Raw genomic sequence first — 16,801 nt, 5'->3', positions numbered from 1 at the left:
TGACAAATAGGGATGGGTAGGTATCAATTGCGTGCCGAGCTATCGATAAGTTATGTAAATAAATATGTATCTTTTGTAAATTTTATGTTCAATATGTCATTTAAGGAGAAATGTATGAATAAAGTATAAATATGTCATTTTAAATTTGTTTACCAAGAGAATAAAGTGTTTATTCCATTTGAATAATTCTTGTATTAATTTTAAGTACTTAAAAAAAATATGTTTATGAATATCAGAAAAACGAGTTCGATATTAAAGTTAATAAAATAAAAATTCGGGTTTGGTGCTATTTCTTTAATAATAAATGAAACAATAATAATAATGTTTTAAAAATGTTAAATAAAAATAAGAAATAATTAGTTATTTAAAATTATAATATAATAAATCATATAAATAATTTTTTTATTTAATTTTATCCATTCTACTATAAAATGTTCAAAATCAATTTAGCGATATTTCAGAAAATATATCGTAACATTACATACTTTACATTTACACTATAATACATTTACATTCATAATATTAGAAAGTCTATCATACAAAACCTTAGATCATTAAGTAATGGATAACACTCGCAGGCGTTTCCCCTTTTGCTGAGGTATAAGATTATTCGAATCGAAAAATCTTATGCTTTCATAAAAACTACTTGCGTAATCGATTACAAACACTCTGCGTATTCGTAAAACATCGAAAGGACGTCTGCGAGTGCTCCGCTAAAAATGCCGTTTTGCACTGTCAAGTCTTGCAGAAGCAATTCAAACATGTCGAATATTAAAAAAGATGGAATAACCTTTAATTTGTGTATATTTCTTTATTTTTTAACGTACATTTCTAATTAAATGCAATTTCTAATAATCGTCGATGTATCGTTTAGCGATATGATCAAGACAAATAATCGAGTCATGTTTCGAGAGAGAAAGAGACGAGACTATCATGGAAAGAAAATATACAAATTTAATCTTTATCTACTAAGAGAGAAAGTTGAATTTAAAACGCGATAATGAACCGCATTCCTTACGAGACTATCTTTTAAAGAAATACAAATTTAATCTTTATGATCTAAGTTATAAAGTTGAATTTAGAACGCGATATTGAACCACACTCCCCACGAGACAACTTGGAATGAAATACAAATTTAATCTTTATGAACTTAGGGATAGAGTTGAATTTAAAAACTCGTCGCTTAAAAGGTCGTAATTTTTTACGACTTTCGTGACACAAATTATTTTTGTGAATGTGTGATTGTGTTTCAATAGTGTGAGTTGCCCTCCCCGCACCAAAATCAGCAGAAAGTTTAGTTAGAACATTTGCCAGCGTACTCCATCCATTACTTAATGATCTAAGTACAAAACACACCACAAATTTATTTATAATACATTTTTAAAAGAGTTTTAATTTTAAAGTTAAATAAATAATTTGTTAAAATATAGTTCTTCTAGTAAACTTTATATCGAGTACAGCGTTGGTCAGGTCACATCACTATGATCACGTGGCGGCAGTGAGGTGCGCGAGCGAGCCTGCGCGTGTCCGCCTCCCACCTCCCCTTCACCCCCGCGATGCTAGATTTATTTTCATAAAAATAAGTATAACAATCGACTTACTGATGAAATGTGATACTAGATTTCAATTTTGTGTATTTTCTAGTATCGTTTTTGCAAGATATAACTGCAGATTTCACCATGTTTACTCGTGTGGCCCCAGCACTACATATGATTAAAAATCCAGAGCAACGCACTTCGTCAGCACTCAACCACGACTACGAGCGCGCGCGGCGGGAACGTCGTGTTGTTCCCACCTGTGCCTACTGTTCCCACTTGGTTGTTCGTACTCTATAGATACTATCTATACTCTAAGCTACTGTGTCTATAATTAAAAAAAATCGGTATTAGGACCCACATGTCCTTGTCTAAACGTGGTCTAAACGGTAATTTTTGGTTTATTTAAAATGGCAATAAGGCTTGTCAGAAGATCATTGATGAATGATGTCCTCTGTCAAATGTCAGCTGTCCAATCAGCAGAAGTGTCAACATTAAATGGTCTTCGTTTATTTGTCATTAGTTTATATTATAAATAAATTAAGAAAATAAATAAAAAATAAGAAGGGCTACAAATACAACGAAGTTGGTGGATTAATTTCGCTATGGGTAAGTTAATGTGAAATTTAATCACTACATTTCTGGTAGGCTTGTTTTAGTGGGCGTTGTTATTAGTTTCCTGGCTAGTTTATGAAAGTGATTATGATAATTTGTGCAGCATCAAGCGAAGTTACGAAGCTTCAGCAACATTTGGCGTTGCTGAAGGAGGAGTATGGGAAACTGCAAAGTCATTGCGCTGAAGTAGAGAGGAAGTACACCCTCGCTGCGGCGTCCGCCGGCGACTTGAGTGAAACTAGCTTTGTAGCGAGACTTTTGATGACAGTTTCTTCATTGTATGGAAGAGAAACATATTCAGATATCGCGATTAAGCTACAGAACAAATCAATGCCTGGTCATAAGTTTGTATTAAATGCTCGTTCTGATGATTGGAATGAAGAAGCACTGAAAAACCAATCCGAATTAGGTAAGTTGAATATGCTAGCTATAGATATTTATTTAGCCGCATTTAGAGCATTTGTTTAGCCAAAATAAATCATTAGTAATACAAATTGATTTCCTTGATGATAAATACATACTCCATATTGTGAAATAATTATTATAACTATCAGTAGACATAAATCTAATGTAATCTTTGAATGTCATCATGTTGAAAATATTATAATGCTATAACATTCACCTATCTACAAAACTTACTGTTTTAAATAATCTTACAGATTGGTCATCTCTCCCTGACGATGTTGGGTCAGCTCTTCTCAAGTGGCTTTACACAGATTTGGTGGATTTATCAAGAGGGGATTCTTTTGCCCTCCAGTTGATGAAATCAGCTGCAAGTTTCAAGCTATATGGCCTTGTGGGCAAGTGTGAACAGGCCCTAATTGCATCTGTTGGTGTAAGGTGTGTATTATGTGCAAATTTTGTTATTTTTTATTAATAGCAACCCCAAAACATTTGTTAAATAGGGCAAGTGTGAATGGGCACTTACTGGCTAGTGCATCTCACCAGATGTTATAACTTTTACAAGTACACTAAGATTATTTATTAAATTTTAATAATTTAGTAAATATTTGATTTATAACAACCCAAGACTCATAAAATGTACCAATACTGAATGTGTGTTGATAGTATAGCATTTGATTTTTTAATATTCTATTTTTTTATTACAGAACATGTGTAAAGTTTTACTCAGCAGCAGATGAAATTGGTGCCACAGCATTAAAAGAACACTGTTCTGGCCTTATTTCAGCACATTGGGATGATCTCACAGGTATATTACTTTGTTTTAATGTTAATTAATAAATAAATATTTCAGTACAATTTTCACACACAGTAAAATCTGATCCCATACTAAGTTTTTGCTGGTGTTATGGGAACCAGATGGCTGATAAACATACATATATAATTTTAAATAAATACTTATATAGAATATAGATAATTAACAGACCCATGGCAAACATCTATGTTCATCAAACAAATATTTGCCCCATGTGGGAAACGAACCCACAACCTCTGGCTTGGAAGGCAGGGCCACTACCAACCAAGCCAACCGATCAGTCTAAATGAACAATATCTGTTTTTACTATTTTAACTATTACTTGTCCTGTCTTGTAGTTTCAATTACTATTATATTGCATCAGCTAATCATTGCTTGGTAAATATTAATAAAATTGATGTAACAGATTGTCCTGTGTCCCCTAGTGGAGTAATTCATAAACCTGTTTCACTGATCTGTTTTATTTTGGGAAAAGCAGGTAAACAGCCTTCTGCATCCTGTCAGACCAAGATTTGTTTTTCTTTGTATCAACAAGGAATCAAATCCAGCACCCATTGTGCATAGGTTTTTATGGTCACATGTTAGGGAGCGTCCATAAATTACGTGAGGTGTTTTTGTCTATTTTTTGACCCTCCCTCCCCCTCTGGTGAGACATCATGAGATTTTATTGAACCCCCTCCCCCATCCCCCCATCTCACGTGATATTTTTCAAAATGTGGGTTTCTTATGTTTATTTGTCATTGTAAAAAGAAAAAAAAAATTGCTTCGTGCTTTTGTTTACGACTAGTTAAAAATAGTAATTAATATGTATTGCTGAAAGTTATAATAATGGCCGATTTTTCAATGCTTGGATAAAACTTATCCGACCAATAAAGTATTACACGATAATATTAAAATGTCACGTAAACTGTCAAATACGGGCAATTAGAATATGTTTTTAAAATGGTAGTTTTATACATTATTCGACTAATAAGTTTTATCCAAGCATTGAAAAATCGGCCCTTAGAGTTATATAACAAGGTAACAATAGAATATTTAAATCTTAACCGTAACATTAAAATCTTAAGCATGTTATTTGGATTAAATGGACCAAAAGAGTATATTTTGTTGTGTTTCAATTAAAAAAAAATTGCGTGATATTTGCCGACACCCCACCTCTCCCCAACGTAAGGTTAGATGAGGTTTTACTCGACCCCCTCCCCCCCTGAAACAACTCACGTAATTTATGGACGCCCCCTTAACAAGTGCACTAATTTAGTGGTCCAATTGATCAAAATATACAAGTTAATAATTTCATAATTGAAATGTTACACAGCATTTTATACACAATTTTCCGACAACATCCATCAAGGCCTAGCCAGTTGCCTGTAAAATTAACTGGTTAAGTATGATATTCAGTTGGTAGAGTACATACTATATTCCTTCATCCACAATACTTTATATTGTGATAATGCATGACAATCTATTTGGACTATCAATTCTGTTTTAGATATGTCTATAATTAGGTGAGTATATTAATTGAGGTGCATTGCAAAATTATACTATATATTAATTATTTTTGGTGGTGATAGCAATTTTTTTTTTTTTACTGACTGATATAATATATAAACTGATGATTTTTTCTATAGCATAATATTGTCTATGGTTTTTGTTAATTAATGTTGGAACTTTTAAAGTGAAACTTTTATTACATCGTCTCAAACTTTTTGTCAAAACGCGTGTATCGCGGCTGCCGAGTAGGTATACCTACTCGGCAGCCGACTGTCACGCGACATGCGCTACACAAAGCAGTGTTCGGAACCTTTCGTACAGTTTCACTTTTACCGTGGTTTCATAAAACCACACAACATTTTTTTTTCATGTAATTCACTATAATATTTTGATTTTTTTTATGCACATAAAACGTATTTACAAGAAATTAAGAAATTTTACTACGATAAATCTATCAAATAGCTACATAACTTTTTGAACCTCAAAATATATTTTTTTTACTGATTGCATACAAAATCTGTATTTATTATTTTTTTACTTATTTAGGTTCATTAGGATGTGAGTGCTCAATTTCGACCTACTACCAAATCAAAATTAGGGACTTCTTTTTTGTCTGTGTGTATTTTGTTTCCAGTTGTAAATATCTATTTTTAATTGAATATTTATCCTGTGTATAACGATACAGGGGAGGACTTCGCGCACATGTCCTCAGCACTCCTCTACCGCATGTTAAAGAGCAAAACGCCGCAGCCGCTGCACGGCGCGGTCCGCTTGCTGCGTGAGGATGTCGTATTCTTGTGCCTTGTCGAAAACCATGCTAATGTGAGTACACCTTTATTATATTTTTGGTGATGCAATGTGTACAGTACTCCCAAACTGATAATGCGCATAGAAATCTTCGTCATTGTTCGGCAACTGTCATATACCAGTGCTTCACATGTGTTCAAACGTGTGTGCATAATTTAACCAAGGAGGTGATTAGAATCAGAAAAAACCGATAGTGCTGCGAAGGTAGCACAATTTCACTAGTTGAAATGTAACCAGCAACATTCATAAATATGCGTAACCAGATGTCACTGTGAATACAGATAACCAAAAAGATTAATTAAAACACATTTTCAAATAAGTTATCTTATATTTAAATCTAAAGACTTGAGGAATGACAACATCATTAAATATTAAAAATTTTGCATACACATAGCAGTAAAAAAAACGACAAAGTTTTGTATAAACGTACAAGCTACAGCTAATGTTTTATAAACACTATCCTTGGCAGTATAGAGCATTTAACATAACAATTATTTTATTAATAACCTAACTCGATTGTGATTATGACTAGGTAGTTGTTTATAAAGCTCGTGTGATGCTTAACATTTTCACGTGTCTTTGGATTCATTACTCTTAGAAAGCGCTTATATTTTTATGTTACAAAAGTATTTCGTCCCGTCCGATTAGGGCCCTTCCGGCCTCCTCCACTCAAGCGACAGCTCAAGCCGAGGTTCGTGGTCCCCGTCAAGGGGGGACGCCCTTGTGCATGTCGCTACCAGGGTGAACCTTCAGTTCACCCCTGCGTCCGCGTTAAAATGTAGAAGCCCTTCTGGATAACATTGAGAGACACCACACAAAAAAAAAAAAAAAAGTATTTCGTCAAAGTGACTTGTTCATAGATAATAAAAAACTCAACTTTTGATGGCTTACGTATCTTTTAACATATAATAAAGCATTTACTTAAACTAAAAGAAAATACAGAATGAAATGACGAGACAACGCGAGCCATATTTGCCCAATGGTATACAGAATCAATAATTTAAACAGTCCTAAAGATAATTTTCCATCCCGTGACTACCGTAACAAAATATATATCAACGGGATTAACAGCATTGAGAAGTAGCTTAAATGATTTTGATAAGAGCTATTACAAAGATCCCCACGACAGTAACAGTCCAAAGTCTTTGTGGGTCTGTCAAACAAGTTAGGAACTTCTTGGCAACCATCATCGTAGGCATCGTAAATGGTGTCCACTGGTGTCCATTTGCCGTTGATTTTCTCTTGATTACCGCTCATTGTTTGCGCAGCACATCCTCGAGATATGGACACAAACGACTCTGGAAATGAAAACGTTACATTGAATTTGTACGTTTACATTGTTGAAGAACTTTAAATGTATATATAAGTCTTTGTATAGCATTTTATGATGAATTTGGTGAAAAATCTTAATATACATAGTAGGTATTAAATGGTTCAAGAAATGAATAGTATATATAAAGTATACCACCAAGTAGTATTTAATTCATTTTTTTGGCTATGAATATAAAGTTAAACATATGAGGTAGATATTAAGTTCATGACGTCTGCAATCATAAAGAAAAAGTCGTAAACGTAAATAAACCGGAGGAGGGAGGATTAACTTGATTACTTAGTCTCCATACAGCAAAATAAATTTGATAGTCGTGGTGTGGTCGTGGGCAGAATACTTTAATTAGTCTGCTTAAATACAATTGAATTTTATTCAATATAATGCAACAATAATCGTCTGGTTATTTTATCCCTATGTAATATTATCATAAGGAAATTTGCATGCCCTCGAATTAAAGGACCATAATATGTTAGGTACATCCCGTACATGCATTAAAGTGCACCACATCTGTTTACAGTTGACAAATAGGTTCTCATAAATTTTATGGAAAACTGAAATACTGAATATTATGATAGAAATTTTACATATTATAATTAAGTACGATAAGCGCTATAAATAAAACAACACAAAAATGGTAAAATTTAATTTTTATGCATAAATGGTCTTTTGTCTGATGTATTTTTTTTTAATTCTATTGTTTGTTATTAATGCGCATAAATAAATTTTAATTTTTCTTAAATTATAACAAAACAGATAACCAGACAGTAATAGCCGATGAGTTTCCTCTAACTTCCCGCGGGATTACCGATGTGTGTAAGCCCAGTAATGAGTAACTACAATAAAGCTTTGTTACATTATACGGAAAACAATACATTGTAGCATTACTATTAATAGGTACTTTATGATAAATTAATGTAGTTAAATTCATTAATTAGGACATAGTGTCCGTGAAAGGAATGCTTCTGTATTGTTTTCGTTTTTATTATAGAGCATACCTTAACGAGATTTAAGGTAACGATTCCGACTGTATTTTAAAATCCGCCCAAGATTCGTCTTAATACATAAATAATATTATCTATTTCTATATATTCTATAATATAAAAATGATTCGCAAAATGTGTTGGTAAGAGCTTCTCGAGAACGGCTGATTTCGTTAATAGTCCGGGATACATCGCCCATTTTTGCAAGTGATTACTATCAAGCTAATTATTTTTCGTTGAGTAGCTTTATTTTGATGAGATGCCCAATAATTTCATGTACGAAACTCTCGATTGTGGTAGCTTACAGAGGTAACAAGGATAAAAATTTTTGATTTGACGGTTCTCAAATATTTATTACGCAATTTGTAGGACAATATGTCTATTGAATTATATAAGTATTAAATAAGTGAAAATAAAAAAATCAGCTTGTTAGTAATCATTTATGATGACTTCGTTATCGATACACATTGGAAAGGGGGACTCTTTGATTAAACCATAGATTTTGTAGGACAAATATTTTTTCGAATAATTTAGATAATTATCTTGAGATTGAACAAAAAAAAACATTCAGTTAGTAATTAATATTTGAGAACCATCAAATCAAAATATTTTATCCTTGTTTCCTCTGGTAGCTACCACAATCGAGAGTTTCATACATGAAATTATTGGGCATCTCATCAAAATAAAGCTACTCACGAAAAATTAGCTTGATAGTAATCACTTGCAAAAATGGGCGATGTATCCCGGACTATAAATATTTTTTTTATTATATTCCTTGAAATACGAGGATGGATCCTATGGACAGAAAACGTAAACATGTACCACGGTCCACGGCCGAAGCCGGGGCTAATAAAATAGTAAACAACGCACTCTATAAAATAAGCGAAATGTCAAATATCTGAGTGAGTATTCTGAAGACTTTTCACTAATAATAGTTGTGCTAAATATTTTGCAGGTAGGTAGAACAAAATATTGTACTGAATTCTATTAAGTATACTAAGAAAAATGTCAAATGACCAAATTGTTTTAAGAAATCATAAAGGTCAAATTTTCGCACAGGTATTATACATTTTTGAACAGGATTAAAACTGGTTTTACGGTTCTCCTCAAATAACGTTACAAACGAAGCTATCTAATTCTATAACAACTGTCGATAATCTTTCGGTTCAAAAACCTATCAAAATATATGTATTTTGTATTTTCTTTTCTTTTTTATAAACGTGTTATTTAACAACATAGATAATTGAACCTACTTAGTTCACTAATTGTGCTGCTAAAAGTCATCTTCTATTAGCAGCGTTTACTATTGCTAATTGATTTTCTATTACAGTAAGTACATAACGCTAACTGTGCCAAATATAATATAAAACAAAATATTAAAACCATCCGGCTAAATCACAAACGATACTCTGACATGTGGTATGAAACTCGATATTAATTTATACTTGAAATCGTCAGATGTAAAGAGCTTCGGCAATGATTTCACGAATTACGCTAATTGACCGTCTTTGCATTCTGCGACATGTGTGTCGGCTTCTTAGTGTAATCAGTTGACCTAATTGTATGTAGGATAATGATGTACCTTAATGTAAAAGTTAGCGATGTACATACAAGGGTTCTGCATGAATTCTAAGGAATGCGAATCAAATCGAATGAAACTAACACTGTCTTTTTGTTTAACGATGCTTATTTTAAAAATGTGGTTACCCAGCTCCGAAACAGTGTAAAATTTGAAGTTCTATATAATTGGGTGTAGCAGCAATATATTTTTCATATTGCTTTTCGTTCTTCGTAAATGGTTCAACACAAAATTATAAGTATGAGGACAAAATACAAGTTTCCTCGTTTAGTTATAAAATTCTGTAGCAATTATATTTGATTTAGAATAATTTTAATTGAAAAAGGAAACATAAGTTCACACAAGGAAAATCGTATGAATATTAATTGAGATTAAAAACATTTAGTTAATCATGACTGTAACAGACATAACGCCTTTTAAGTGCTAGGTGTATCGCGTATTTAGCAACATTTGACACACTTTGCCTCTGACACATAAGGTCGTTCCAACTATGGCTAAAATATATTTCTTTGCGGTAATGCATATAGGTTTGTTCTTAGCACTGCCATAGATACTCGACATAGTATATTCAGTCAGCAGGCTTAGATATAATGTAGATTGTAGCAGGACGATAATGATAGTCATTATCGTCCGATAGTTATTTTATGAGTTACTTAGTACTTACTTCCATTTCCTAAATCTAATGAGGTTTCTCTCTTAAAACACATAGTGGAATGTTTGCAATCACCCAGGTATCTGTCACTGCCGTTGAAGGTTTGACATAATGGTATACCTTCGTATGTTTGTTCGGGCACACATATGTAGCAACGAATCGACGATGACACTGAAAATATTATAAAAATATGAATATTAAATCGATTGCGTAGGATAGTCGCGAGATATGATGAAAAATGATTTATCATAAGTCTATTCATATTCCAATTTCCAATAAGATTGTTGTGTCATTAGAATTGGATTGAAATTTACATTTGATGATATTTTTCACACATTTATTCAAAAATTATAATTTCTTCACAAATCTAAATAATTAAATAAAAAAGGAAGCGTATAAGTCTATACATTTGAATAAATATTTAATTATGTGGGTTTGTAAATGACAAAGCCCTGAAATACTAGGTCAAACTCCATTGAAAGAAGATCGTATTTCCTGTGTAGGCGATATCATTTTCTTAATTCGATGGACGTGCTCGATTTGAATTTAACTATGTATTATAATAATGAATGTTACAAGCATTGCAATGGATTGGGAGGTTATTAATTCGACTATTATGCCTCTATGGCCGTAACAGTTAACACTAATCACTATGTACATATTATATTGACCATTTTCGTAGGCTTTGTAAAATAAATATTAAATAATAATGATCTGTTTTTTTTTTCCCAAAACATTAAATATTATCTGTCGTGTAACAGTGTATTAATCAGAAGAACATCTCTCTAACCTTAGTTAGGTTCAGTTACAGATCGATAGTCTAGTCTGGCTTTTTGACGTGCTATAAAGATGTATTGCCAGTTAATGTTTTTTTTCTCAAATTATAGTATTATTTTTCTGATGTCACAAATGAAAACACCTGAAACAACTCTACGAAAAAGATCGAGTTATTTTTATTTGGCGTCGTCACACATTCAAACGATATTTTATTATGCAGCTATTGAACTTTTAATTTAACATTGTTATTATAACTGTGTTCAATATTGTTAATGAGCCACTGATATGCCTTATCAAGTGCACTGTAATACAATTTTCAGTTTGCTGTACGCAAAATATATTGTTATACTTCGCATTTATAAATTACAATACAACAATCAAAATTTGTTACGGTTTGTCGGTAAACTCTCGAACTTTTATAACCACGTTTTAGTAAACTATTCCCAAGTTAGAATATTAAGTAATAATTTACTTACATAAGCACCATATATTAGCATTCCTAGACCAGACTCAAAACAGATGCTAAAGTGTTATTTTTATATTCTAACATCGATTAATCTATGCCACGCTTGTATAACACTCGGTTCGATAACCGTATAATGTATTCTTTTTAATATTATAATTTTCAGACCATGTCTACCATATTCCAGTAAACTATGATGATAAATATTGATGAAAGCACAGTACAATTAACGTATGCTAATCAAATCAGTTCGTATGGTTGGTGCTGCAAGAACAAAAGTGTTTAAAATTCACAATGAAAAATAATTTTATTTAAAATATTTTGATTTGTGAACATTTCACTGTAATGTCGGGCGGACCATTTAGAAAAGGGAATGTGAAACAAAAAGGAAAAGTTGCTAAATAGGTACGAGACTTATCTTATCAGGTACCTATCAGCCAAAATTTTGTGCTACCGAAAGTTCTAATCTACATATTACCGAATTTTATTAATCAATTTATTTACTAACGTAAAATAACTTCATTTCATAAGATTCTTGTTCTATGTATTTAATAGATACCTACCTAATAAACGTTTTGCGTACGTAATACAAAAAAAACATCGTTTTGACTTTTTCAGACATTAACGTTATCATTTCGGTTCCCCATTTATTTCTGTCTCCAATTTAATCAAGTCGTTTAATTAATTGCTTTGTACTGTCTGGTGTTTATTTAACTTTCAACTATTCGTGTATAACATTCTTTAGTCAATTTCAAAAGTTTTAATAATTGTCTTTACAAATATTTTGTGACACCTTCAAAAGAAAATAAAACTTGATTGTAACGTAGACTTATTAAAAAAAATAAGAATAAAATATTGTAACAGCTGTGTTGCAATAATTTATAGGTATTTTGTCCTAAAATATTTTACTGAAACATCCATCATATTTTAATATCCAGATAGAAATAATATAAGACTTGTTTTAAGTACATACTTAATTAGAGAATAAATAAATTTAGTTTCACCGTTTAAACAGTTTACGTTTAGTACATCGTTAAATTTACTTTTACTGCCTTAAAAATATTAATTTTCCGTCATTCGCGCGCGTACTTTTGTAAAGCCGAAAGTAACCAGCAATTATGTTTGAAGTCAAATAAATAATATATAAGTATCATAAAATATATTGAAATTGAATTTATACAACGAATGTGTATATTTACAATTTTATTAACATCACAGCAAGGTCAGTAATAAATACAAATAGGATATCAGTTTAAGTTTTGATAGTACGTTTTAATTCCGTCTTTGTAGTGTTGTTCTTCCTACTTAAAAATTTGACTTGAATACTAATTAGATTTCAATTTTATTGATGTCCGTTAGACAATAAAAATGTGTTACGCTATATGTCACTGTCCTACTTAAATAAAAAAAATAGAATCATAAAAATTCACAAATAATACTTACTTTTCCAAAACAATGTTAACACGAGATAACGTAAGAGCAACTCCATAGTGAAACACGGTTCGCCACTCAAATGCTCTTAGAATCCATAAATCAAATAAACAAACTTGCATTAAAGCCGCATACGAGTTTTAAGTGTCGAAATTGCGTTAAGTGTGTAACGCCGACTTACGCGGTCGCGCGCCCGGCGCATATTGCTACATGTGCTTCGGCTGGCTTCGACCCACTGAAATCGCTCAAGTCATGATTCACAGGAAGTAAAGCCAGCAGTGGAACGGGTCTTGTCTAAATATCAAAGGAATAAGGCTCTCGGATCCGCGCGCTGGTGGTGATTCACGCGATCGATGCTGGCGCCGGCGCATTACTGAATCGCGGTTTGGCGCTCCGCTAAAGAATTTTATTTTTGTTACACTACGCGGACGATTTGCCCATTGATTTGTTTTTTATCAATGCCTACGTCATGCGATAGATAATGGCCGTTGTCATATCCCGCCCATAGTTTTATAGATGTATAATAAATTTAATTATTGACAAATACAGCCCTGCTCTACATTTGCGTTTTATGACTGCCTTCGACTTTTCTTGTCGGCTTGTTAACAGCAAATAGCAATGGTTAATTAGAATACGATAGTACATAGTACTAATTAATGATGGTTTGGTGTAATTATTACTAAATATTGTTTATGATATCTTTGCAGTTTCTTTCATTTTTGATTCAAAAGATAACTCTTTCTCCAATTGCATCAAAAACAACGTACCTAGAAGTATTTCAAAATTGTTGGCAAGTGCCAAGCGTACTGAAGAGTTTATTTGTGTTTATTTTTAAACTTTTTTAATATTTATAGGTGTGGTTTGCCAATTAGAAGTGAAATGAATATATGAAAAAATATCACCTTGGCTTATGTCTCTTTAGCATGAATCGATACATTGTTGGCTACAAAAACTAATACAATAGCTTACGAAGATTTGTAGACGCTCTAGGTAGAGCTGAATCAAGCTGTTGTGATTTATCATTTAGTTATATTATTTGTCATGGATATCTTTTTTGTTAAAATGGAAGCCAGAATGTAAATCTATAATATAAAAATGAATCCCAAAATGTGTAGGTAAGCGTATAACTTGAGAACGGCTGAACCGATTTCGATAATTCTTTTTTTATTATATTCCTTGAAGTACGAGGATGGTTCTTATGTAGAGAAAACGTAAATATGTACCACGGGCGAAGCCGGGGCGGACCGCTAGTTTTAAATATTCACATCTGTGTTAGCAATAGGTAAAATAAAGTTTACGTTATATACCTACAATAATTATTTTCTAAATAAATATAGTACTTATCACTACCATAAATTAAAAATGTAAAACCTTAAACTTTAACTACTAAAGAGTAGTGTTTTATTGCAAATACGTGTGGTTGTGAAATATTTCACATGATATCAGTATCCACATCCTTTATAAAATGTGGCCACGTGATCGGGCAATCTGGCGAAATTTTTTATGTCACACGAGCGCTTTATCTGCATTATGATAGTCTCGCTTTTTAAGATATTTTTATCTGTGCAGTGTAATTCGTCTGTAGTGAACATTGCAGTTTATCTTTCTCAATTAGATGTGTATTTGATGATATCTTGGAAATGACTTAATGACAACACAAAATTAGCACTTACAATTTGAGATTATATGGTCCCTGAATTTTCATATCCAACTGCATATATCCAACCGAATTTGCTCTCATAAAAATCGACAACTCTGTAAAATTTGTGTTTGTGTTTAGGCTAGGAGTTAGAACAAAGAATTCTTTGAGGACTCATTTACTGTAAAGCGTCGTAAAAAACGTAGGATTTGTCCTTTGTTGTGTTTAGAAACCGAGGATATGTCTCAAGGATTTTTATGTATGCAGTATTTATATCAGACATGTGTCGAACAGAATAAAGTGACACACCATTCGCCAAACAATGACCCTTCCACGAGGTCACAAACCTCTTGGCGACGAAATTCGTAAGGAAAACTGAACAAATACAGCCTTTAGTTTGGATTGCTTGTTACGAATATTAATATCAGTGCACTGTTTATTTGTAGCACGGAATATTCATATATTATGTATTAAGTCACTATGTTTGCCTTCTTATCATCAAGCTGTTTAATTACAATTTTCTAATTGTCAGAGTTTACTACGTAATAAAGATTTGTCATAAAATCTACCCTACTAGAGTAAAATATCGTGTCCCTCCTCTGTTCGTAATAAAGCAAAAGGGCGCCAACCTTATGGTAATCGTCATATATGTATAGATATTAGATACATCCTGTAGGAAACATCCAATGAATCAGACAAAGTATTGTATTACTTGCTTTACACATGGACTTTATTTTTTATTTATTGCTATTTAGGTATATTCAGATTTCCAAAATAAAAACGTGTATAATTCTAATATTAATTGTAAAGAGCATTTTTTATCTACCGCTATCTTAGAAGCATTAGGTATACAGCAAAAGTATTTAGGTGGAGTGATATAAATTAATACCTAAATTGTCTCTGTTATAGTTTTAATGAAAGTGTGCGTCTAGGTCGTGTCGTGTCTCCAGACAATTTATAAATTAGGACATTTAGAATTTAATTAATAAATTGGCACGCAAATATTAGGTTAAATGTTTAGCATTAATATAGTCGGCCGAATATGAAACTATTTTTTTACATTGGGTATGTTATTATTTACTAGGTTTCCGCCCGCGGCTTCGCCTACGCAGTCAAAGAAAAACCCGCATAGTTAAAATACTAGTTTTTTTTGGCTTGCCGTTAATGCCATACTTTTTTTCATCCCCTTTACATTTTGCAGTCGCCATAAATTCTATTCCATCTATACATGCGAATCAATTCGGTGTTTCAGACGTGATAAAACATCTAAGAGACATAATTTATTTTACATATAATATTTTTAATATTAGTATAGATTAGAAGATTTACCCAAAAGAAGATATGAGGGAGGGTCACAGTTCAAAATAAACTCAATTAATGATGTTTATAAACATATATATATATATATAAATATATCTCTGACTAATTGTTCTCCTCGAAAAATATTTACAAATTCATTAGGAGATAAAATTTAAAGCCGTATGATAATTTGTTAAAGATAAGAAATGTGTACGCATCGCAAAATTTTGAATGCCTGAGAAAAAATAAGTGAGAGTTTTAGTTATTACTTTATATAATCCTAACTTCTAATTAAGTAACACAACTTATAAGTCTAGAACTACTGAAATTAGCATAATAATTAATGAATGTTATAAATAGACCAGACTCTTAGTGGAGTTTCGTTTGCAAAAATAGCGGACCTAAATCTGACTTCTGATATATGTATATTGTATAGATCCCAGACATCTTATAGACAGATGTTGCCAACCAGTTTTGTGGTCCCCCTCTTCCCACCACGGTAATTAAATATGGCATACAAAGAAAAATGTGGGGGTAATGTGGGGTATTGAATCGTAAACAATGGACTATTGTTAATTATTTAAAATAATAATTTAAAAAATATATTCATGAGTTTTCAATCTATAGTGGTTTAAAGTTAACTCAAAAATGGAGCATTTTCGTAAATTTTCTAAAAAATCTTAGTGAAAGTGTAAGAAATGTTATAGTATGCTATATATTCGTGATCTACTCAATAAGCTCTTTCATTTGATACCCCACACGGCATGTTTTGGAATTTTTTTTTTATTTTTTTCTTTGTATGCCATATTTAATTACCGGGGTAGGGAGGGGGACCACAAAACTGGTTGGCAACGTCTGTCTATAGGATGTCTGGGATCTATACAATATATATCAGAAGTCAGATTTAGGTCCGCTATTTTTGCAAACGAACATCTCCTTGGAGCCTGCTCTAAAAGATGAATGTTATAAAGTTTCACCACGGTGGAA

At 32.1% G+C, this 16,801-nt stretch overlaps 2 protein-coding genes across 2 annotated transcripts in view; one reads left to right on the top strand and one right to left on the bottom strand.

Moving 5' to 3' along the window:
* The first annotated feature begins 2,006 nt into the window (after positions 1-2,006).
* Positions 2,007-16,801, top strand: part of LOC149899121 (ankyrin repeat and FYVE domain-containing protein 1) — a 53,688-nt gene continuing 38,893 nt past the window's right edge. The window contains exons 1-5 of the mRNA XM_090114733.1: positions 2,007-2,144; positions 2,254-2,559; positions 2,810-2,990; positions 3,260-3,360; positions 5,543-5,679. Of these exons, the coding sequence (XP_089970859.1) occupies positions 2,141-2,144; positions 2,254-2,559; positions 2,810-2,990; positions 3,260-3,360; positions 5,543-5,679 (729 nt within the window). The 5' untranslated portion in view covers positions 2,007-2,140. The remainder of the gene's footprint in view (positions 2,145-2,253; positions 2,560-2,809; positions 2,991-3,259; positions 3,361-5,542; positions 5,680-16,801) is intronic.
* On the bottom strand, positions 6,499-13,259 carry LOC149899124 (uncharacterized). Its single transcript, XM_090114730.1, has 3 exons — positions 12,889-13,259; positions 10,218-10,376; positions 6,499-6,962 (listed from the first exon to the last, which is right to left on the bottom strand). Exons 1-3 carry the CDS (start codon positions 12,932-12,934, stop codon positions 6,700-6,702), a joined length of 468 nt encoding a protein of 155 aa, XP_089970856.1. The 5' UTR covers positions 12,935-13,259; the 3' UTR covers positions 6,499-6,699.

This window comes from Colias eurytheme, chromosome 21 (genome assembly GCF_061535395.1).
Source record: "Colias eurytheme isolate Ceu_HAF_F1 chromosome 21, ilColEury1 Martin Lab GWU primary, whole genome shotgun sequence".
Taxonomy (NCBI): domain Eukaryota; kingdom Metazoa; phylum Arthropoda; class Insecta; order Lepidoptera; family Pieridae; genus Colias; species Colias eurytheme.
This window is presented reverse-complemented; position numbering and strand designations above follow the sequence as displayed.

Coding starts and splice junctions, on each gene's coding strand:
- LOC149899124 (XM_090114730.1), bottom strand. CDS start 12,934: ATGGAGTTGCTCTTACGTTATCTCGTGTTAACATTGTTTTGGAAAA. Junction 10,377..12,888: donor GTTAACATTGTTTTGGAAAA/GTAAGTATTATT, acceptor TAATATTTTCAG/TGTCATCGTCGATTCGTTGC. Junction 6,963..10,217: donor ATTAGATTTAGGAAATGGAA/GTAAGTACTAAG, acceptor TTTCATTTCCAG/AGTCGTTTGTGTCCATATCT.